General features: G+C 36.0%; 1 protein-coding gene across 1 annotated transcript in view; it reads right to left on the bottom strand.

Moving 5' to 3' along the window:
• Positions 1-22,508, bottom strand: part of EMC2 (ER membrane protein complex subunit 2) — a 34,866-nt gene extending 12,358 nt beyond the window's left edge. Inside the window, exons 1-4 of the mRNA XM_010170270.1 lie at positions 22,397-22,508; positions 19,003-19,067; positions 14,630-14,715; positions 11,707-11,764 (exon numbers count right to left, since the gene is read on the bottom strand). Coding sequence (XP_010168572.1) covers positions 11,707-11,764; positions 14,630-14,715; positions 19,003-19,067; positions 22,397-22,508 — 321 coding nt within the window. The remainder of the gene's footprint in view (positions 1-11,706; positions 11,765-14,629; positions 14,716-19,002; positions 19,068-22,396) is intronic.
• Positions 22,509-25,096: the final 2,588 nt, after the last annotated feature.

Genomic DNA, 25,096 nt, shown 5'->3' with positions numbered 1-25,096 from the left:
ACCTTGTCATTCACAAGATCCACAACTACAGGGGAGAGATGGTGACTGAGCCTTAGAGAATCCCACAGATGCATCTTGGTTGCCACTGTATAAATATGGCTTTCAGCCATTTTTTAAGATTTTATTGGAGTGCTGAATGCACTACCTTTAATTAGTGTTGAATACACACCTATTTCATAAATTTCTCATCATGCTTGGAGCACAAAGTAGGCTCTTTAATGTAAAGGGAATACAATAGTCATTTCAATGGCAAAACTGAGCAGTACTTCAATATGCAGGTGGAAAATATATTTCAACATAAACAATATAAAAACAAGTTATAAGATTATAATGTATTTAAATTTTGAACTCCATAAAAGTTGTTACAAACCACTAGGAGAAACATACACAAAATTTTAATAGTTTATTATTCTGCGCTGCAATCCAATATTCCAGTTTCTGAAGTATGTTGGTTCCAGTTCTCCAAAAGCAGTTTTCAGACCTCTAGGAGTTGTGAATCAAGATACACTTGAGGTGTAATTCAAAACAACAGACATCTTCCCAGCAGTCTGACAGAGGTTGGAGCAAACAGCACTACACCTCAGCCAGCCTGAAAGTCATCAGATCAGGAATCTGACTGAATGAAAGTAAAACCAAATTCCAGCATAACATGCTTCAAAGAAGAAATGCCATCAGCCCCCTGCCTTGCCTCCAAACCCTGTTCTCCTGGGTGATCACAACTGCTGAAGTCAGACACAAGAAGACAGGCAGTCTGGTGTGCATGGTGTTTCTGCACGTACACACACACACACACTTATATGTAATTTCTACATGAGATAATATTAATGAAAAAAAAAACCAAACCCTCTCTACTTTTCAGTAACAAAGTCTCGCTTCTTATTCTGCTCATAGCTCTCATCCTATTTCACATCTTATAAAGAGATTATACAGTTGGGTATCACCTTACACAAGCCTTGACAGCACAGGAATGGACAACTCTTCAACAAAATCTTAAATGATTTTAATTGTTGAATTTAAGGTAGTTCTGAAATTAGTTTCTTCGTTATGTACCTTCTTAAGATCACAGTCACATATACTATGGAAGAGTTCTTGTATTTTTACAGTATTTTAAGCATAACTGTTCCGGAAGAAGAGGAGAGTGCAGCATTTCAGTAAACTAGTTCAAGCCACCAAAACAGCACAGCTAGAAGGGCTTTTAACACTAACTGTAGGTTTATTCTCTCCTTTGAGTTCATCCCCTTCACCTCCCACACAAACACAAAATCGATGAAAATTCAGTGAAAATGCCTCAAGTGAGGAAAAAATATTTCACTCTTCTGCTTAAACACAAGGCACAGGCAGAGAAAAAATTCATCTGAATGATCAAGAGACAAATTAGGACACAGGCAGCGCGCTGGGTTTACCCACAGTCATTTTGCTTTCCACTGCCTCTTTGTCAAACTGCAACCTGTGAAGTTACGATTCATCATTCGACTTTTACTGGGAGGTATTTGGCAAAAAGCCATAAATTACTGTGGGAATTTTAACTGCTGACCACATTTATCACTATAACAACGATACATGCTGTTTATTTTATTTTTGAGTTTTTAAAATAAAGACAACAGTGTAATTAAACTTATTATTTTAAATATAAAAATAATCCCCCATGCTTATCATACTGCTACTACTATTAAACAAACAAACAAAAACAAACCACAAACCAACACAAAACAAAAAACCAAAACCACTACTTTCTATCACATCTTATGAAGAGGTCTCACAGCATTTTGTAACACAGGTCACTACCCTTGTCATGGTGGGAACCCCAAGCCAGTGTGAAATTCACTACCCAAGGCTAATATTATACACAGCCCAGTGACCTGCCCCCTGAGCCCGAAACATGAAAAAAGGGCAAACAGGGATAACAGTGTGCACAGTCAAAAGAGCGTATCATGCAATTACAGCTGACAAAGAAGTTTTTTTGCAGGTGACAGACTATCTACTTTAAAACATAGGTTTAAAAAAAATTACAAATTCAGCTGTTATTTTCAAAATTTAAAGAAAAAAAATCAAGAGACTGAACTGATCAAAACTCAACTGCTTGAGAACTGAAATAATCTGTTTGATATAAAAAAAATCAAGCAATGCACCTGACAACTTAATTTGCAATAGCAAACAGGAACAGTCTGCATAAGACATCCTCCTTTTTTGTTTACTAATGCAACTCCTTCAATCACATGCAAGTAAGTCCTCCAAAAGTCTGGAAATACATTTTGTCCATGGTTGCTTTATTTTTTAACCACAGCACTCCCAAATAACCCCCAAATAACGTAAATCACTGTAACCTCAAGACATGAATTTATACAGCTACAACTATTTCTAGTCCCAAATATAAATTGATGTTTACCTACAATAAGCACATTATCTAATGCAATCAAATGATAAGCATAAAAGGATTCAACATAATTAACACGTTCTAATGGCAGCACTTAGCAGTAAAATGAGTTACATATACATTTGAAAAGATTTACTTGCTTCTAAACTGCACCAGGTTCCACAATATTTCTTCAAAATTACACTTCTCGGTTTCTATTTGATAAAGGTTGAATTTAAAACTTCCTTTTTTATCCACCTTCCTTATCACTAAAAATAAAGCAGCATCTGGGCTTGAAATCTGCACTTTCTGCACCCACAAATAAACCTTCAAAAATGCTAGGATAAGTCAGTTTATTTACAGAGAACTCTTAGTTCATAAAAAAGAGGCTCAGACACTCAAAACAGTGCTGACATTCAAAGGATGAACAAAATGTGTAGTAGCATAGAATTTTTGAAAGTCTCTTTAAAACTGCTGGAAGCAGACAATGAGGATGTAGGGAGGGTTTTAAAATAATTACTAACATTTTTTAATCGCATGAATAAAATTGTAACACACATATTCTGAATGCATTGCCAAGAGACATACAGATAGGTGCTCAGTATAAAATCGATTCCTAGCAGTGATAATGTGATTCCTACCAGTGATAAGACAGACTAAAAAATAAAGATATTAAAACAAACTACTATTGCTTTTACCTGTATTCACAGACTACTCTCCCATCTGACCTTCTAGCTTTTCTTTGACTCATGAAGACTGTGAGTTAGGTGGGTTTTTTAAAATAAAAACTGGAATTCAATAGGACTCCAGTAATCAATGCTATAAGAAAAACATACCTGAAAAGGTCTGAACTAAAATCAGGACATGGGCCATTTTGTGTGCTGTAAACTTTTAATTATTACTCTGATTTAAATTGTCCCTGAGCCCCCTACCTAGCTCCTTGTGTGTATCAGCTTCCCTCTCGGTGAGCTGGGGCTCACACTCAGTATGCTTACTGAGCATCCTGAGGGAAGTGGCACAACTAACGACAATTTACAGACAGCATCAAATTTTCTTCATTTGCATCAAATTAAAGAAAATGTTTTATTGCACAGAACCACTGCCAACTGTAAAAACCAATTTACCAGACAAAATATAGTTATTTTATAAGGAAAGGCAGACTCCCGCCAATTTACTTAGCATTTATTTCACACATCTGATTTATTACCTGCCTTAGCATCAGCTGATAAAAGACAACCAGGCCAATTCATATGTTTTATTATGTTTTACTTTGTTTAGTAAAATCTCACATTTCAAAATATAAGATAATTTTTAAAGGACCTATTCCAAGATACTAAAAAACTACAGAACACTGAGTACAAATCTGTTCAATGATTAATTTCAAGTCTCCTAAGAACAGTCATGAGAAAACCTTAACTACAAGATTTGAGATTATTTTGAAATCCATGAAGCATACTAAAATAGTGGTAATAATTCTATTAACAAAGTTAGAAAACTAACTTTCAAGAATTACATTTCAGCTTTTCACATCACAACAGTAATTTTTTTAAGAACAATCCTGATGGAAAAGTGAATTCAATCTCCTTTCTCCTTCCACCTTAAATCCTTCCACCTTAAATTGTTGTAGCAATGCTGCAACAAGATCTGCAGTGTCTGACCATGCAGAACCTAGACATGGAATTCCCCCTATCAATTTTCCAGAGTTTAAACCAAATGCTGGAATGGTTATTGGCAGATTCTGTAAATCCAGCATTCTAAATGGAAAGATATATGCCATCTAAAAAAACCCACTTATGCTGTAATCAGTATCATATGGACTAAGGTACTTCAGTATGTCACGTATTTATTGAACAGTGAACCTTTCCAAGCTATTTCTTTTTAAGACAAATAATCCCCAATCTGGCACAAGAACTAATCCTCTATTTCTCACAATTCTTTTTAATTAGCATTAAGTAGACTCAAAGTGAAGTGAGGATTTGAACATTTATCAACTTCTGCATTTGATTAGTAAAAGACACTAAGAAAGAGTCTAAGATTGCTCTAAATTTCATGATTGCAAAGAAAGTATTAGTAGGAGAATTCTCGGGGGCAGACACCTCTAAGAACAATTTTGTATCTGTATAACTGCTGCAGCATTAAACAAATTATATTTTGCATCTTAAAATGGAATTCTTCAATTTGTAAAACTTGTTTTTATCAAGGACTTAACATTTTAGAAAATGTGCACATTGTCTAAGAGTTTGACATATTAAAATAATTTCCTTCAATTTGCAATATGCAAATCAAAACATGACTGTAAACAACTACAACAAAGATAAAGAGAAGGAATTACACAGACATCAAAAAATACCACATGATCTGAATACAACCACAGTAACAAATGTATTCTTACCAGACTTAAGAGTTTTTTTATAGTTAACTATGGAAGACAGTTAATTCAGGCCAAGTCTTGCAAATTAATCTATGCAGGCACAGAGCTGCTGAGTTGAAGCTATTCCTTTAGGGTAATGTCAAAGCATAAGTAGCAACAGTGAGAAGAACTTTCTACAGGGTTCTAGACGGAATCCAATAAACAATAGCCCTTGAAGTCTAACACCAGCACACAGCAAATAGGTAGAAGTTATAAAGGCCAAAGAAAACATGAAAAATGCTATATACCAAACAGTATAGAAAAGTTTACAGAGAGGAAAGTAGGGCTTCCCAGATCTACTGTAGTTCTTTGAGGGAGTCCCTAAGAGTGTGGATGAATAAAGATCCACGTAAAAGACAACTTCAACTTCAAAAATAATTCCAACAAGATCTATCACTCTGAAGACAAAAGCTCTGAAGGAAACTAAGCTGCCACAGGATAAGAGGGGAAGGTCTTTATGTGGATAAATAAATTAGCCAAAAGACTTAAAACAGAGGAGAAAAGAGTTCTTGTCTACCAGTGAGTTCTCTGCACTGAGAATACCAAAGTCACCTGTACTACAAACTACTGCTCAGCATCTTCATAACTGAAGGGAATTAGCAGTGATGTGCAAAATTTAATTGATGATAATGAAGTATAAAGAACAAAAGTCAACTGCCAACAACAGCATTCACAACAGTGAACGTCAGTATGATAAAACAGCCCTAACATTTAAAAGTGTTACACTCACAAGAGTAAAACATGGGAAAAACGCTCACAAATGATTCCACAAGAAGCAAAAATAAGTTATGCTCCAACTGTCAAAAGAAGAAAACAATTTTTTAGGCTCCATGTAGTGCATCCCCAGCTTAATCACCCATGTTCCTTGAGGACTATCTGAACCAGCAGGTGCAGCTCTTCCCACCTCTCACCATTGCCATCCTGTATCAGAATCAGTGCCAAGCTCTCAATTCCCTTTAAAACTACTACCATAAAAACTTAAGTTTAGGACTAGTTGTGTCTTTCCTGGCAGTGTTAGCAACATATTTAATGAAACATAGACACATCATATCAGATTTCTCTATTAGTAGATACTTCATTTGGTGAGCAATTTTTGGTTTTCAAACTTAAAGTGCCCTGTAGATAAACATATGAATCTGCAAGAAGTCAACATGAGGTCTTTTGTCTGTTCAAAATTAATGAACAGCTACTCAAGACTTTTAAAGAATTATCACTGCTCAGATGATAAATAGATATGCAAAGCTCAGACTTAGCACTCATTATTCTTATCTTATTTGACAGAGACAAGGAGCTGGGGAAAAAAGTTACCTATACAGTCAAGATGGTAGTAATGCACAATGATAGAAAGAGATGCTAGGAAGAATGCACTCAGATATTCATGATATATAATTCCTGCCTAATTACATGATACTAAGTACTTCGATTTTGCTCTGAATCTTTCTAGTATCTGGATTCCCATATGTCTTCAACCACCTTCTGTGTCTTTTCTGAAACATGTCCATCAGGGCTAGAAAAAGAATCTCAAAATAGTATGGGAAAGTGTAGCTTCATACGACCATGCCGTGGACCATACACTTATTCCTTCCCATTCCCAGAAACAACAGAGTTGCCAGTGAAGTATTTTACTGACCCAGAAACACAACAGCTCCACCCAGAACACTATCTTGTTCTGAAAATTCTATTTTTAATTCTTCGTTCGCACAATTATATTAAGAGACTCATGAAGTTAATGAGATTATGCACATGCCCTAAGCTAAGTAAGCATATGCAGTGTCTGGTGTTCAAAAAGTGGCAAGAAAAACATCAGAAGAATTATCCCAGAAGACATCAGATTTTCTGTGGATTAGAATTAAGACAGAACTTTGTGCCTTATCTTGCTTTCCCCTGGTGCTGACCAAATGCTCCGCAAACTTCTTGATGGTTGAGTTGAAGAATCAGGAGAAAACTGCAGATGCACTAGGATGACAGTGGAGTGGGTTAGACATCAACCTAAGCCCTGGACACATGAACTCAATTTTGTTTCTCATCATCAATCTTCGCGCTCCTGGACAGGCCACCTCGAGAAGGGCCTGACTGACAAAAATACTCAGCTATCTAATTAAAATAGTTGGGTCTACATTCAAATTGCTCCCCAAAAGCAGAATCTTTGTCAGGGTAAAATAATGCAAAAAGAATTCAACTTAATCTGATACATATATGTACATATAGTTTAAAAATTTCTCATTTAATATTCATTACAGAGTTGAAATTAATAGCAAAATCAGAGAGCTAACTGCCTGCTTAGGAACAGAGTCCTAAATAACTTTGCAGAGCTGGGCTTTCATCCGCTCTCTGTATATAAAATGCCAGTACTCTTTCATCTCACACTGCTGTGGGACAAATGAGAGAGGAAAAACCCCAAATATTCAAGATACATAAGAACCTCACAAATGGAAGTTGTAAGGGCCACACTCCCAGAGATAAGGACTTGCATATCAAGTGGAAAATACAGATACATCAATTCCGCACAAATTTTCTACTGAATTTTAAACAAGTAATCCATCCACAACAAACTCTAGTGGGGTATCCCATTAGATATGTACATTATAATACATTAATACATTACATTTTGTGTTACAAAATTATATCAAACTTCAAAAGACTACTAGTCATTTTAAGGGCAGGTAAGATCTAGTATTTTCTAAGTAGAATGCTTGAGCATTCAGTCTTATCTCCAGAAGGTCTGAAGTGTGAAAGAACAGAAATTCCATCTTGCAGAACCACTTTCAGTATCCAAGTGGCATTTGCCTCCACTATTAGAGCTAAAAGAGTTACTGACAGAACTAATACACACCAGGTACTCCAGGGAATAAGAGACATTTCACCAGTAGGTCTCAAAGCTGACAGCAGGAAAAAAAAAAAAAGCCTCAAGGCAAAATGTGATTTTTTTTTTTCCCCCCCCGGGGAAGGCAAAAAAAAAAAAAAAAAAAAGGTGTCCAAGACTTAAACGCTAATACAGATCCCTCTGTTCTGATCTCCTACCCACCCTTCAAGCCATCTGTTCCCCTACATCTGACCTGACCTCTCCTGTTAACTAACCACCTAATTTTCCATTACCTGTCCCTCTCTTTTGGTCCTCACAGTTCTGCTTCCTTCTCTTTTTACCCAGTTCCTTCTGGATTTTTTTCCCTCTTCTCCTGCTCATCATTTGGATGCAACTCAGAAAAGAGAGTAGTCTCTTTTCCTACTTTCTGCCCCTTTCCCATAGCCCTACAGCCATGAGAAGCTATTGTAAGGAAGTCTTGCTTAGTCTTTGTAGCCTGGGACAGATCATGTTCAATACAAACAGGATTTTAAGAAGACGTATTTAATAAAAATTCCAGCAGTCTCTACTGAGAACATGAAGACTTTCAAATGCCTCTAACTTAGCCAGTTTGGGTGTTTTTCTCATAGTATAATAAAACCTGCATTCTATCAAGAGCTCTTTTCCTGTTGGTATCCAAGGCTTTCCTCCAAAGCAGAGCAGAATGAGGATTTCTCAATGAAATATATTAACAGCAAAAACAAACAAAAAGTCCTTTCTATCAACCCTGCTAAAAAAAGCAATGTCCTTATTTTGTTCTGAGAAACAGACTAAGAATTTTATCTGAAGATCTACAAACAACTCAGCCACTGTTCCGCATCAGTATAAAGATTTTCAACTGGATACTACATTAAATTCTAATTAATAAAAAAGGCCTTACAATGGAAAATTTTATGCAGCTTTAATAACAGAGTAATCAGCCAGCTACAGCTCTAATAAGCCTTCATTACAACCAAAATGGATGAGAATGGAAAAGGTTCCCATTCTTACCATATTAAAATGCACACAAGTTGTGCTTTTCACAGGAGTTACATTTCATTCATTAATGTTAAACCCTTTAGAGAAGGGACAGACTCTTACTCAACGCCTACATGCTTTGAAAAATGAAACACGATCTCTGAAGTGACAACATTAACTTTGCTCCATTGTTAAATGACTCATTTTTTTCAGCAAGTAAGCTCAGAGTCAGATAAAACATTGAGAAATGGTCATATTTTAAAAACAAAGACTAATTTGAATTCTATCCTAAGAAGTTAAATAAAATAATTACTTTTATCTTAATTTAAGCATTTTGCATGCAACAAAACCTCATCTGAAAGTGTAAATGTCCATTACATAATTTGAGTTCAAAGTTCACTTTTCATAATGGAGAAGTCTGCTAGGTGTCTTAAATAATTTTCTGAAAAAGCTTTTTCTGTGCTTCTATTTGAAACTGTCAGTTGATGTAAAGCATTAATTTTATGTTATTCGTGTGAACAAATGTCTGTTTCACTTATAGCACTTGCCAAAATGTTTAATGTATATAAGCAACTCCATGTGTCGGCAGACCAGAAGAAATTGCTATAACATAAGGTGAGTGCCAAGACAAACTCATCAACAGTTTCTTTTTTAAAATTTTGCAATATTGATTTTCCTACAGCAGCCTAATGTATGCATGGAAATAATTAGCAGGTAACAGACACAAAGAAATCTGCATGTGGGCACTTCATCAGAACTTTCTATTTAACATTCACTCTTCACATGCAAGGCTTAGTCAACCTATTCTATAGTCAACACAGCAAGGAACCTTTGCTTTGCATTTAGCACTCTCCACTTCTGTTCTCAGATCTTAAGAAATCAAATTGATCATGCAGCTGTTCTAATATTTACATCCTATGCTTCTAAATATTACCATTTTATGGATCTTTATGATTTTGATAAGGAGGAAATCCAAAGTAGGTAGTAGTTATGCATATTACTTATTTAAATGTATCATTTTGTTTTATAAAACCATACAACAAAGCAATCGGATTATGTTAGCCATGTTGAGACAGCTGAAGAGTAAAACTGCCAAAAATACACACTTCCAAGATCTGTGGTCCACAGAAGTCATTGTAATATGGTGTTCCATTTTCCACTAGCTTCAGCAAAAGGTCATAAAATGTGCACCCAGGTGACCTGCTCTTGTGGCTTCACTGTAGATGGATTCCATCTTGTTTTAACATGACTCTGAAGACTTAGTGTCTCTGAAACTCTCTGGGGACTAACAAAATCCACCAACATTTACTGTAGACGGCTACACACCTTGTGCTCAAAATTCTACTCAAAACCACTACAGAATTTCAAAGGACAACTGCAGATCACCTACATTTGTCTCGCAGAACATACTTCAAGTAGTTCTGCTCTAGGTAGAGTGAAAAATAAGAGTGAAGAGTTGAAAATATTTTTTTTACCCTTGCACAAAATATATGAGTTCTTTCACTGCTAAAAGGCACAGACTTTAATCTACCACTGTCATCCAAGTGCTTAACTCGGTATTAATATTTTCAGATGTGTTGCCTTGAAAATAATTTTATGGTTTATTGGTTTTAGCTGGTTTTGTTTTGTTTTGTTTAATTAATTTTGTGTTTGGGTTTTTTTTAATGGTTTACTTAGCTTTAAGTGATGGCACTTCATCTACGTCCAGCTCTGGCATACCCTAGTTAACTCTAGTTATCTGTGTTTCTGTGGGTTTTCCCCTCATGAATAGCAGACCACATCAAACAAGCTGACTGAAGAAGGCAGAGGTTCAAAACGCTCCAAGGAAGGTTTACATGAGACTGACAAAACATCTGCACTAGCCCAAGTATTATATTTACATAGAAGTTTACCCAATGAAGAGAACCCATTCTCGAAACCAAGTAACAGAGACATAGAATCATAGAATCATAGAATGGTTTGGGTTGGAAGGGACCTTAAAGATCATCTAGTTCCAATCCCCCTGCCATCAGCAGGGACACCTTCCACTAGACCAGGTTGCTCAAAGCCTCATCCAGCCTGGCCTTAAACACTTCCAGGGAGGGGGCATCCACAACTTCCTTGGGCAACCTGTTCCAGTGTCTGACCACCCTCACAGTGAAAAACTTCTTCCTAATATCTAATCTAAACCTCCCCTCTTTCAGCTTAAACCCATTTCCCCTTGTTTTGCCATTAACTGCCCTTATGAAAAGTCCTTCCCCAGCTTTCTTGTAGCCCCTTCAGGTACTGGAAGGCCACTATAAGATCTCCCCGGAGCCTTCTCTTTTTCAGGCTGAACAGCCCCAACTTTCTCAGCCTGTCCTCATAGGAGAGGTGCTCCAGCCCTCGGATCATCCTGGTGGCCCTTCTCTGGACTTGTTCTAACTGGTCCAGGTCATATACCCTCAAGCAGACAATGATTAATAGTAATTAACTGACTCTGTAATATGTCATACAAAAATTTGAAACTCCATAGTTTCTTCATATTTCTAGTTTTATCTTCATAGAAAAAAATGTGTGAAAACGTATTGCTACAGGTTTCCCTAGACTTTCATTTTGGCAGCTAATAGCTCAAAAGGTGACTTACACAACCAGTATTCAAAAAATGCTGAAAAGAAAACTACAGTGTGTCTCAGATTTTGTTTTATACAATTGGCAGGCTTTATAGCATTTTGATTCAAAAGCTAGTAAAGTGTCTCAGACAATAAATCAAAATAACTGCTATTCAAACACGACCTGAGTGTATTGATAATTAATTTTTAAGTAAGATTAAGTATCAGGAAGACAGAAGACATAAGCAGACTATATTGATCCTTTAAATACGGAATATTTGGGGAAAATTGAAACACTGAAAGGCCCAATCTAAACCCTACTACAACTGCTGGAAAGCTTACTAGTTATAATCTTGTCTTCTAAATTCAGTGTTTAAGCAGTTATTACATCACACCTTCTCATCATGAAATGACTCCCATTTGTTCTAATGAAGGTAATATAGGTTATTATACTATGAAACTAAAGGAAACAAATACAGTAATACAGACACACATTTTTCCACAGTGAAATCTACAAAATGTAATCAGAATTTCAAACAACAAACCACAGTTCAGAAAAATCTTTTAAACTTACTGTGTTAGTTGAATCTTCTTGTAAAATTCTATCATATAACTGGATAGCATCATCATACCTGTTCAAAGCAATTGTTCACATTTATTTCTGCTAAGACAGAACTCCTGACTTTCTGACTGTCCTTGTGAGAGTTAATAACCCTCCTACACTTTTTATACTGAACATACTTAAGCAAACTATAGTAACACAAAATTCTCTTGAATGAGTGCTAAATATGAACAGCAGTATTTTATGTTACTAAGTCAAAAAAACCCAAGATAACTGCTTCATTGAATACAGCAATTTCTATATTTTACATGCAATTTCTTACTCTCCTGTCTGTTCTCTCTTTTTCTGTACCCAACAGGTCCAACCATCACATCCCAACTCTCCCTTTTACCTCTCCCAAGAAAGAAAAACCCCCAAATTTAAAAGGCCATCCAAAATTATGACTTTCCACTTCACTGTTTTAATTTAAAACTTCATGTACATTTCTTCTGTTACAATTTCATGAAGTACAAGCAGTTGCACAGAGTAAACTGGGGAGACTGACACAAGAGTCCACACCTAGACTATACCATAGATCTTGAAAGAAAATGTTTTCCACCATCACTATACGGGTTTATTTATCAATTCTGCTGTTTGAAGTATCCTCAAAACAGGTTACTCCAGCTGCTATAAATGCTTTAAACTTTATGGGAAACAGATTTCTGTGTTCAGCCCGCTGTGTACATGACCAAAACTGGACAAATTAAATAATTCAATTCAAAACACATTTGACTACACAGCTGTTGTGCTATGGACACATAACTAGGGCATACTTTGTGTCTTCATGTATAGTTTGACAAGTAGTTTTTCAAAGGTTCTGCTGATTAGTTTTGATACTACAAAACCCCTTCTCACCTTGTACACCCATTTAAGTACTCTCACTGCTCCCTAAGCACTGCTGACATTAGCATAGCTCAGCTGTGCAGTCCACTTACCGTAAGGTATGGGAACAAATGTGAAAGGAAGCACAAAAGCAGAAATGAGGAGAAGGCGACTACTCCAGACTTGAGCAGATGTGCTGTAAAATGCTGTATTCATGTCCTCTGTTAGTTGCTACACTTTATCAAATGTATTTTAAAAGACTGAACACGATGGTCATAATCCCAGTTTTACAGGGTTAAGTTCCAGAATACTACTCTTTCGATTAGCAAGTATCTACATAGATGTCTCAGTCTACAGGGATGTTCTTCACTGTTTCTTCTTCCTGCTGGGGAAGGCAGGATCCTTTCTAGATCCTGGAAGTCACTTAGAATTTAAGAAGCAGTTCACTTCCATGGAAAATGTGATCCCTCCAGCCTAAGTCTCTCTATAGTCAGTGGAGAGAGACAGGCTTCTCCAGGGCGTGGCTTAGAGCACATGCAGATGGGTTCCTGTTAAAGATAACTCCAAGTTGAAGCCTCTTTCTTCTCTGACTATGAAAATGAAACCTCAGCTTTCATTAATGTCTCTGCTCCCCTGATATTCCAGTCTCAAGGATCTAACCTGACAGAGACATTTTGTCAGGAATTTTATGAGCACTTTCAGAAAACTGTGGCTCAATAGCACTCCATTGCTGAAGGAACACATAATTGTGCAGCAGTCCTCTCCCACAAAGATCTGTTCCCATGCAGTAACATCTTCAATGTAGTCACATAAACCTGAACAGAATTATGATCTTTTGCACTTCTGAAAAGGCTTCGGAAAGGGGGAAAACTGTTGCCATTCTCTCACTGTCTCCCTACCCTATATCAAATGAAGACAGAAAGAGAGCTAAGTTTAATGGCAACTCTTCATGAGTGTGTATTTGATACAAAGTGAGTGTGAAATGTAGAGCATCTAGTTGCCTTGAGACTGCCTCTGTGTCTGTGGAGTACAGCTATCCACTCTTTTCGATTCAAGCAACTGGTGGCTCATATAAAAACATTTTCAAAGTCAATTTTGCAAGAACACAATGGATGAAGAACATCTGCTAAATAAATTATTTTTTTAAAAAAGCATTTAGAGTTTACTTTTTAATTCCTTTGTATCAAGATGGCACCAAGGCTCCAAATCTCACCAACTCTGTATGCAAAACGTGGCATGGAACAGATTTGTTAGCATTCAAAGGCACTGGAAGATGCCAGTCATTCTCAACACCCAAGACAAGTGCTTTACAACAGAATGTTGATACCAAGGATGTATCCAAGGAGAAAGGCAGACGATAAAGGTCGACCTGAAGCCCTGTGGTCATTCATCTTGGAAAGCTGTAAAGTTTTAAGCTGTTCATTATTTTAATAATTCCTCTTAAACTTAGTATGTTATAACTCTTCTATAGGATGTTTCAAAAAGCTCAGTCTGAGTTTTAAGTTCTGCCATTCTATTCCATATCTTTTTGAGTTGTTTCTATAACAAACTCTATGGTTACTACACCAGAGTTCTACTGCTCTACAGTAATTTGGAGCACAGGAGAACAACGAAGTGCGTAATTTCGTTTAGGTGTTCCTGCTCCAGCAGGGGGACTGGACTAGATGATCTTTTCAGGTCCCTTCCAATCCCCAACATTCTGTGATTCTGTGAAAAAAATGCTGGCACCAATTTTCATATGCCACTCTAGCTCTATGAGATGAAATGTATACTTCACAGACTTCACCCAAAAAAGTGCCTAGTGCTTTACTGTATAATGACTTATGCTGTCAAGTAAGAGATCTATTTAATCTATGAAGTCTGATGGGAAGGTTGCAAAAAATTTAATACTGCTAGTACATGCAAAAATGCAATCAAAATGCCTAAACTTTATAATATGATCATGCACATTATTGTCTACAAAGAAACTGCCCAGCATTGCTTTGTCATGTTTTTACAGTGCCTGAAGGCCTTTTTAAGAAATAGTCAGCACCTTTCCAGAGAGAAAGTACATTCTTTTAAATTCAGGTTTTACCTTTCCATAGCTTCAAATCGCATTCCAGTTAATCGTTTAACTCTGTGGCTCCCAGGAAACTGCCGCCTTAGTTCCTGAAGACAAAACTATACAAATAAAACCAAAAATACTGTTGTGAATATGATTATCTACACAGAAGTGGGAAGAAAAAAAAATTAATTCAACAACTTGAAATGGCACTTCTGAGTAAAAGCAAATACCAGTTTTTGAAATAAGTAATGAAATATACTGATAAAGAGAAGCTCAGAAACTGAAAATTTGTCTGTTAGAAAAAATATATCCCATGCAGGTCATTAGACTGTCAGGCCTTGGAAACAGTTATTGTCTAGAAAATTAAACTCATCTACTAAAACAGTTCTGATATTATTAAATCTTGAGGTTGACTTAGTTGCCTCATAGTAACGCAAGACAGTAAAAAACCAAAATAAAGACGGCAAGGGCTTATATGATACTTCTTTAATAAATGGATATCTCACAATGGAACAAACTATGCTAATAGTATGCTTTGTGTTTATTTTTAAAACAAAACTTTGAAATCCAAAGAAAATGTTTGTCACTGGCTTGGGCTGAGCCTGCTGGCAGAAGAGTCACAGCTTCTAACTCCTGAAATCAATGAGACACCTGGGCTGGATAAAAGGAATTAATCATAGGCAGATGTCTCTGGATTAGCAAAAAAGGATGTTTGGTAGAGGGGTGAGTCATAGATTTCCCAGAGCAAGCTAACTCTAACCATATCATGAATGTGGCTAGATAGCATGGCAAAGTTTGTAGCTGACTCATTGGGGTGGGAGGCAGGACAGTCCCGAGGCTCCCAAAAAGACCAGTAGTTTGCATCACATTACAAGTTTCACACAGAACTCTCCTTTTCCAGACATTTATTTACACAACTCAGCTTGTTCTTAAGATCTAAGGTTCCAGAAGCGACCTATCTACATGACCTGTTCCATCTCATCACATCCACTGGTCAAAGGAAAAAATACAGAAGCACATCAGTAAAAATTAATAGGTTCTCTCTCTGTTTCTGTAGGTAAGCAGGTTGATAGAGCACAGCAAAGAGAAATATTCACATCTCTCCCAGATGCAAAAAAATAGAGAAGGAAGAGAGAAAGGAAACAGTAAACAAAGAAGTAATGCTCAACCTCAAGTGTGCACAGACTGTTTTCATCATGATCATCTTATTTTCCAATGAACCAAGATCTTAACAATGCAATTTCAGATAGCAAGGCTCGGGTTTAGTATAAAGAGTTTACTGGCACTTTGAGTGATGTCTAGGTGAACTGCTGCTGCTCTGGACAACAAACTGTCATTAAAAACTACATATACTTAGCAGCACGTTACATAACGTCCAAACTAATCCATGAACATTCTTAAGAGACAGGAAAACTTACATCAAACTCCAGAAAAGTAGTTTCACTTCAGCTTTCACAATCCAAACAACCTTCTAGATTTTAAAAAGATCTTTTGCAGACAATAAATCCACCCTGTGGCCCAGTGATCTGGGAATCCCCAACGACAGTGGTTTTCAGTATAAAAACATGCACTGCTTTTCTCCAATAAAATTTTGAAATGTCAAAAATTATAACATTTGCAATAACACTAAACTCCACAATCTGCAGATGGGACTTTTACATCTTGAAAAACCCCAAAGACAATATAGAAAAAGCTGATGAAGTAGCTCTCAACTGCAGGAGTACTACAAGACTAGAATCGATCACATTAGATCTGACTACACAGTCACTGTTCAACTAAATACAGTAACCACAAAGCCAAAATAAACTCCTGTAGATTAAGACATCAGACATAATTATGATCATAAAAGTGACATGAAAGGTCGTGAGACAGTCATGAATAATTTGTCACAACACTTTTGAAAACAAAAATGCATTAATAAATTACACTAGCTGTATCTTCAAAATGTTCTGAACTCAACAGCACTGAATGCCACCTTTTTAAATGTAACTTGTAATCCCCATAACCATTTAAGTTATTCTGGACTGGTTCTGCACTATGTCAATAATCGACTTTTGAGACTCAGAAACTCAGCACTTACAATGGCAAATCTCATCTGTACATGAAACTTTAATTTGCAGTTAATTTGTTTTCTGATTTTTTAAAATCATGTCAGTTTTTAATTTAAAAGGTCTGACAAAAGCAAAGAAATATAAACCCGGACTTCAGGATGTGAAAAACTGGAGGTGCAAGCACCTGCCAACAGTAGGTGATTACACTAAAACATGCTCGTTAAAGAACTGGCTGATTGCAGTAGGAGCATGCATTACACGTAGTCATTTTGTGCAGGACAGAAAGGACAACAGTAATAACAGAGGAAAGAAAAAACAAAAGTCAAATAAATTACTCTGAAAACCATCTCAGCCTCCTCATTTGGAGCAGATGAGACCTATCCCCCTAAGCAAAATGCATCACAGCTGTCAAAAGCTCACTGCTAAAAAACAGAAGTTCCAAAACTGTTTGTCTACTTCGGGGCTACAGCTGTAGCAAAAGGCCACATATGATGTTGGCTTCTTTGAATTAACTACTTCTTTATTATAAATCAATCAAATTAAAAAAAAAATTAAAACCCTAAGTTTCCCCTCTAAGCTTTTAACGTCCTTTCTGAGCTGCATGTAAAACACTGCACTTCCTCATCTCAAGCAACATCCCTTAGAGGGCACTGAAAGTGAAATTTAAAATCCCTGCCAGGGTTAGTAAAAACAAATAGTGTTTCACAACTGATCTTTCAACACTGGCTCCCTCAACAATTTTGTGAAAGTCTTCCTAAAAAGACCCTGAAAATAAAGACCAAAACTGTTTTAGATATAAATCAGAACACAGAAATATATTTATTTAAACAGTAAGTCTATTTGTTTTTGTTTAAACAGATGGCTATACAACAAAAGTATTTTATTCTGAGGAACAAAAGAAAGGAAAGTTCAGTGGGTTCATGACAAGTTCGGAGCACTGTGCTGTATTTTCCAGTGTCCTCCATTCTACCATATACATACGGGATGAGAGAGAAACTCATCTAGTTTTGCCTACTTTCAAACTGCCCTTTCCCCAACTACATCCTCCAGTCTGACCCCTTGTATATCACAGACCATTAAGTTTCACCCAAATGACATCACATGAAGCTCAAAGACTTTACGAGGTATTTTGCCATCCGACAGAGAACAAGGCACTGGAAGAGTAATCCCCATGAAAGACTTGGACTCCTAAAAATATCCGTCTTTTTACTTAGTATAAGCTCAAGTTTGCTGGCTTTCAGGGCACATGGGTTTTTTCCCAGCGTTTTGTGAAGAAGGGATGAAAAGATCATTAAAATTTGCCTGCAAAACACCCTTTTGCCTTTTTCAATTGCTGCCTTTAAAGGATTAGCCAAGCTTAGTTGGGTTTGTTTTGTTGGGTCTTTTCATTTTTAATCTAGTGAACAGGACCTACAGTTCTAAATAAACTCATATTATCTAAATTCTTATTTGTATAATTCAAATAAATTTGCATACAAATTGACTAAATCCAAATATCCATTAACAATATTTCTATCAAGAATTACTGAATAATTTGGATCGCAAGGGACCTCTGGATGTCACCTACTCCAAATCCGCACTCAAAACAGAACCAGCTTCCAAGTGAGTTCAGGGCCATATCCCAATCCATTTCTGAGCATCTCCAAAGGAGATTCCACAGCTTCTCTGTGCCATTTGTCCCAAAGTGTTACTGTTAAGAACTTTTTCCAAATATCTAATTGGAATTTCCTTTCTTCTACTTTACGTCTTTCCCACTTGATTTTTGCTGCAGAGCTACAAAAATCTCTCTCCACCTTCTTTATACCTCCCCATTAGTACATACTCAAAGACCGCAGTAAAATCTGTTCTTAGCTTTCTCAAGACTTAACAAACCCAGATCTCTCAGTCTTTCCTTATACATTGTGCAGTCCAGCTCCTTATTCATCTTGAAGACTTGCTCCAATATGTCAACGACTTTCTCTGATGATAGCCAACATGACATATGATATGCATAACAGGACACTTTACCTCAAAACATTCTAAAATCAATATAATTTGAGAGGTTTTTAATAAACAAACACTCTCTGTACAATATGGCAACTTCAATATTATTCTTGACACTTAGCCCATACCAGAGTAGCTGGTAAGTATTTTCATGGCTATTGGAAGAGACACGATCTGTCTAAACAAAAGTTACACATTAGAGAAGGCGGGTGGTGGTGGTTTCTTCCCAGCAGTATACTTCTCAACAGATATTCTACAGGTCCAAGCTATGGAGTTCAGAATACCCTGTAACTATCCAAAGAACTATCTGGAGGAGATACTCAGGAAGAGAACTTAAGGTTTGAGGGAAAAGTCAGCTTGAAAACTTACCAACGCCAAATCATCTCGACTGCAGTCCAGGGCAGCAATCATCACCTGTTCATATATTATCCAAACTAGACACAAAAGAGACATTAAATTCAGATAATTGATTTTTTTAAGATAATGGGAAACACCTACAATGTAAATAACATTAATGAATTACGTCTGTATATTTTTCCCCTTCTACTCTCATGGATCCCTACTGAAACAGGGACATTTTAAGAAACTGCTGGAATTAATTAAAAATGCATTTAAGCAATTTTACTGCTTTTAGTAACAAAGTACCTTTTGACATCTTGAAAGGCAAAAAAGCTCTAATTCTCTACTTTTCCTAACATTATAGCTGCAGTCTTCTAAACCAACATCCCCATTAGGACTTGTTCTCTGATTAGACCTGGAGAACAGCCATTTGGGAAAGAAAGAAAACAAATTTCCCTTAACTGTTTCACTGCTGAAAATCTTACAAATACTGTCTTATTGGAGTTGAACAACTTCTCTAAATCAATGAAAGATTACATTCTTTCTGATTTAGGCCTACTGAGTTCTTGAATGTAAAGAACTTAACAGTGTAGCTACATAAGCTGCAGAAAAGAGAGATTATGGTAGAGGGAAACTTGTAATGTGAGTATTAGAAGTACTAAGTGTTTTGAACTCGAGTAAATCCAATTAGGTGCACTCAATATTTAATAGAACTGAAACAGAAGCAAATGTCTTCCAAAATAAAATATAAAATAAAACTAACAAATCTCTCTCTTTTTAAAAAAAGTTTCTATTACATGAATTCCCACTATTTTTTTTAAATTCTATTTCTTGCTAAGTATACAAAAGAAGAGAAACAGGCATTAATTGGACTGTAACCTCTCTTCTCCACTGGAACTATTTATAAGACATATATTTTATTTTTATTATATAATATATACATTTTTTCTATGAATATAAAAATACATACATTGATAGAGACAAAATACATAAAACATATATCCATTATACAAATTATATATTATGATTTTTTAAAAAATTCTAAACACTAGAATAAGATACTTAGTTTATTAAATGGTTCTCCCCATTTGCTCAAACCTCTGCTTTGCTACTCTAACCCTAGCACAGGTTAGTGTCAGATACTAGGCAAAATAACACTTGTAAGAGAAGCAAGCAACCAGCCCACAGGGACATTTTTTTTCTGATCTGCACTAGGGATTTCTGGTTCAAACTTAAAAACAAAAAACAAAACAAAGCCAAAGGTCTTATTCCTCTACTTTGAAGTCCCACTCTATAGCTCTGAACTACTGTTTGTCAATTAGAAAATCTCAACTTTTCATTAAAATTATGATGTCGATAATAGTTTCCCTGCCCCTTAGACTAATATTTAATAAGTTATTTTTATGTTTAAAACTCTAATAATGATAAAACCTCTTTTTTTCCCCTAATTACAACGGATGTCTTCTGCCTGAGAAGGCAAGTGACAGAGATATGCAAATAATCTGCCCCATAGCATTCAATATTTTCCCTTCTATATGCAGTCTGAAATTAGCCATTGTAATATCCAGGCATTTTCTGAAAATACATGAAGCAACAAAACTAATATCCATCATATACCACTCATTCATTCACCTTCTGTGGCTACCCAGTAAAGAATTCTAGGCCTACTATAAGTCTTTCTTGTTTTTAAAACCTTATACAGTTGCCACTCTGATACTACTTTAAAAATAAATAAACAAACAGAGTGTAAATATGTAAATAAATTTCAGATACTTCTATGCATTTGCCTCGGGAACATTGCAGCTCATTTATCAAATGAATCCTGAATGTCAAGTTAATGAAAGAATAAAACATATGTATCTTGGAAAGAAGGACAAACTCAACCCTGACAAGAAAGGAATGACTCAGCCTGTATTACTGAGAACAGTGTTTCAGAAAGGCATTAGTAAAATCCGAGAGGAATATCAAGCTCCTCAACAATTTCTTACTAAAATACAATTCTCAAAAATTACTAGCAACGTGGTAAGAAAGTAAAATCAAGGTTAGTTCTGAAAGTTCTTCTAAAGCAGAAGGAACCTATGACAACTCTCATGCAGGTGAGTGTATGAAGCCTACACACGCAGTCCAAAAACAAGGACGTTCCTCTCAGTCACAGTGCACGGACCCCTCACAGTGCAGCATCTTCTTCAGGCACTGAATCTCCACAGGCACTTCATGACTCACTGCTATGCATAGAGTTGTCTTCAGCACATGATACTTTGGGTACATTATCCATGTATTTATACCCATGAAAGTATAATATTTGCAGTGGCCAAGCTCCTTACAAGTTCTGAACTTCAGAACAGAACTACAGCTCAGAGGGTGCAAGACAGAACCAGAGCAAAGTATTGATATAAAATAAATCCTCCAAACCCAATACTGAAAGATTCAACACCTGAAAATAAAGAGAGGAAAAGTGTCTTTCTGAAATGACTATGTAGATTTTAATTCCTGGAATACTGTATGAAGTTAGGTATCTGAAATTAAAAGTTAACTTACTAAACTAACTGAACAAGTTAACTCACTGAACAAAGTTAATCATATGGAACACGGCAACTCTTATTAGTAAATACAATGCAGTACTATGGCTGCTAAAATCCACTTGTGACTATTTAACAGTAGTTAATAAACTGAAAGAACTACAAAAGAAATATATTAAAGAATGTCTATATTAAATTATCTGAATGATAAAAAAGGGAAAAAGAAGGAAAAATTAGCATTAAAATAAAAACCTGTGTGAGATTACTATACAAACCTATAATTTTGACAGAACTTTGTTACACTTTGTTTTATTTTATGCTTATAGTAAAGAGTGCTACTGTATTGTGACATTTCTAAGCAGTTCTCTTTTATTATGAAATGTTGCATTCAAGTTTCTGTCTACTGAGGTTAGTATAAGGTAGCTAAAATCCCCTAAAAATACTAATTTCACAAACAGTGGAAACCTACTTACCTTAAACTATAATATCACAAATGTAATTTTATAATAAAAACAGCCTTAATATTAACTCCTGCAGTATGTATGACTTGATCAAGCAATAGCTTTCTCTGTTATAAAAAGATACTCTTCAATTTTTGACACTGTGTTGAAGAACAGAAAGTCAGTCAAATGAAATCCAGATAACAGTTTCATGCTAAGTTCTCACCTAATTGTACAATTACTAATTACTAGAAGGCAATTTTTTCCATCTGTTTTCACTGCAGCCAATATTTGGGAAAGATATAAAATCTAGGAATTCTGGCAGCATGTTAGACTAAGAAAGCGAGATATATTTCATCAACATCAGCAGATACAGAATGGCAACAGAGAAGTACAAATTAGAGGCTGAAAAGAGAAAATAAAATCAGACAATGCAAGTTTTTAAAATAATGATTGTTTACTTACTGTCATCTCCAAGTTTAGATGCATATTCATTAATTAACTCTTCTCCAACGTCCACTATCTGTTCACTGTTTCGGTAGTTTTCTTCCCTCCACTTCCTCATTTTATCACGCATATCTGGGGGCAAGGGGGAGAAAAAGGTAAAAATAAAATATTGAGATTTACAGGTAGTAATGGAATTTGAATTTTATTTCTGGAAAATATGCACATGAAGAATGGGTTTAGAAAGCAACAGATCTAAGGAAGTGACTTCTACTAATATTAGAAAACTACTAGAGAACAGACAGATGTATCAGACCTCTGAAACCGTACCACACAAACCGTGCTCATGCTCTAATATAATTGATTCAACTTCTAAATTTGCAGTCTCTCAGGTTAGTAACATATGCAGTAAAAAACCCTTATACCTAGTTATCCAATAAATACTAAATTTTAACAGACATTACCCATGGTCAGGAAAAACAGGTTACAAGAGATCTCTCCCAAGTAGTTTCACTTATTTACAAACAATATTAAAATTGCATTTCTGCTCCAGGTGAATAAACTTTCGATTAAAGTATTAGAAAAAACTATGACAACTCAATCACTGTTCACATTTACCAGTGTAAGCGAAATGATGTAACTTCCACTCTTAGAATCTACATGCTTCTGTGGAAAGGAGCCTCAAGAAAGGCAGACATGGGAGTTAAGGCTTTCTACATCAGTGAAGTGCCCAAAGTTTTAAAAGTTATCACTGTTTATCCAGGCGAGATAGAAAAGACGGTTTATTTTAGCAGTACTATGAAAAATATCTCCAAGAGAGCAGGCATACTCATGAAGTCAGCTAGACAGCACTACCCAGCCTAGATTTTATTTATCCTCTCAATCAGGAAATTGCTAAGAATTGTGATTTTATATACACACATAAATGTTTATATATGAAGATGTTCCATATACAAGAATAAAGTTTGAGGAAATTTAAGGAAAATAGTTTTCATTACTAAACAGTGGCTATACTAATATGAAAGTACCACCATAACTGTTGCCAATGTTTCTTTAAACTTTACAACAGCTGGAAAAACAAACACAGCCATAGTTCTAAACACTGTCAGTTTTTCTTGCACTTCAAAACACATAGTTAACATAACTGACAGTTAAAAATTAAGCACTGAATTTTCTTCCATCTACCTGAAGTGATCTCAGATTGTTCATAAGACTGTTATTGTGCTACATTTTGTATTTTGAAATTCAACCAAAACCACTATAGGGTTACATTTCATATGCATGGGTAAAGTTAAATGGTTCTAGACACATGATGGTCCCTGGAAATTCAAAGTTAGACAGCAAGAATGTGAGAGAACACAAACATTCACAAAAGCTGACAAGCTAAACTTGCAAAAATAAATAAGCTGTCTCATTTCTACCCACTCATTTACTTGGAAATTATCAATGCCTCCATTCCAGTGTGATTCCAAATGAAATAGTGTCTGAATTGTGTATTAAAGGAACACACATCTAACATTCATCACCCACGTACAGCATTCACAGCAATGGAAAAAAACTGCAGGACAGAGAACAGTGTATCAGCTGATGACTAAAAAACAAAGTTTAAAAAAAAAAGTTCTTATTAACATGAAGCTATCAAGAAGCTCGTTAGTTTTAGAAATATTGAATTCTAACTAAAAGGCAGAAGAAAGAAAATACTAAAAACTGCAGTAAAACTTAAGCAAGGCTTTTTACAATGTTGTCAAACTTGATTTTTTTTTTTTTTTTTACTATGAAAGCTATCAAAAGAGTTGGCCAATAAAAATTTAAGTCTTGGAGGCAAATTTACACACAGCACATAATACAAGGTTGGGCAGCAGCAATCAGGCATTTTAGGAGAAAAAAAATTGTCTAGTTCTAATTACAAGTACACCTACATATATAGGCTGGTCCTCAGCTATTGATACCTTTGTTGTAGTCTTAAATTCTCTTAAATTAGCTAGCTTTGCACATATAAATCAAAACATTACAAGTTCAAAGCAGCACGTGCACTTGCTACAACGTTGGCTCTTCCCTAAAAACATGCAAGCAGTCTTCAGCAAGCCAAAGGAAATAACCTGTGTTTTACTTTTGCGTCTGTTAAAGCATCGGTTAATTTGGCCTGAGCAACCAGATATGAAGTAGTCCTCTTATAACGACTTCTACCTCAATTATTTAGTTGGACCATAGTTTTTAAGTCCTTGGTATCTAAAAGCACTTGATGAAATGGAGGAAGTTACTCTGATTAGTAAAGACATGCACTGCACACTCCAAAAACACACTCCTTGATGTGTAACAACTGCTACCACCAGCAGTCGCTCAGAGACCCCATAACCATTGTATTTCTAGAGCTCCTATTTGTATACTGTTCTGTCATAGACGCCAAATCTTCCACCACTCGAGTCTAACAAAATATGAAAGGAACGAAAAAACCCTCAGATCTACCAATTCAGCACGCTCCCCCGAGTACACAGGGCGTGCAGAGGCCTGGGCGCTGCTTTCCAGAGCCCTGGCCCTACCTGGACGCCCGACAGGCACTTCACAGGCACAGGCAGAGGCAGCTCAGCCGGGCACTGTGGGTGCTGCCTCTGACCCTAACAACTCAGCTTTCAAAGTGGCCTCAACTAAAATCCCAGCATCTCACTTTTGCCTGTTGTAATCACATAAATTCATATATCAAATCCAGAGTAAACTGATCTG

The sequence above is a fragment of the Antrostomus carolinensis genome, unplaced genomic scaffold (assembly GCF_000700745.2).
Source record: "Antrostomus carolinensis isolate BGI_N321 unplaced genomic scaffold, ASM70074v2 scaffold9306, whole genome shotgun sequence".
NCBI lineage: Eukaryota > Metazoa > Chordata > Aves > Caprimulgiformes > Caprimulgidae > Antrostomus > Antrostomus carolinensis.
The sequence above is the reverse complement of the archived record's forward strand: the minus strand, read 5'-3'. Positions and strand labels throughout refer to the sequence as shown.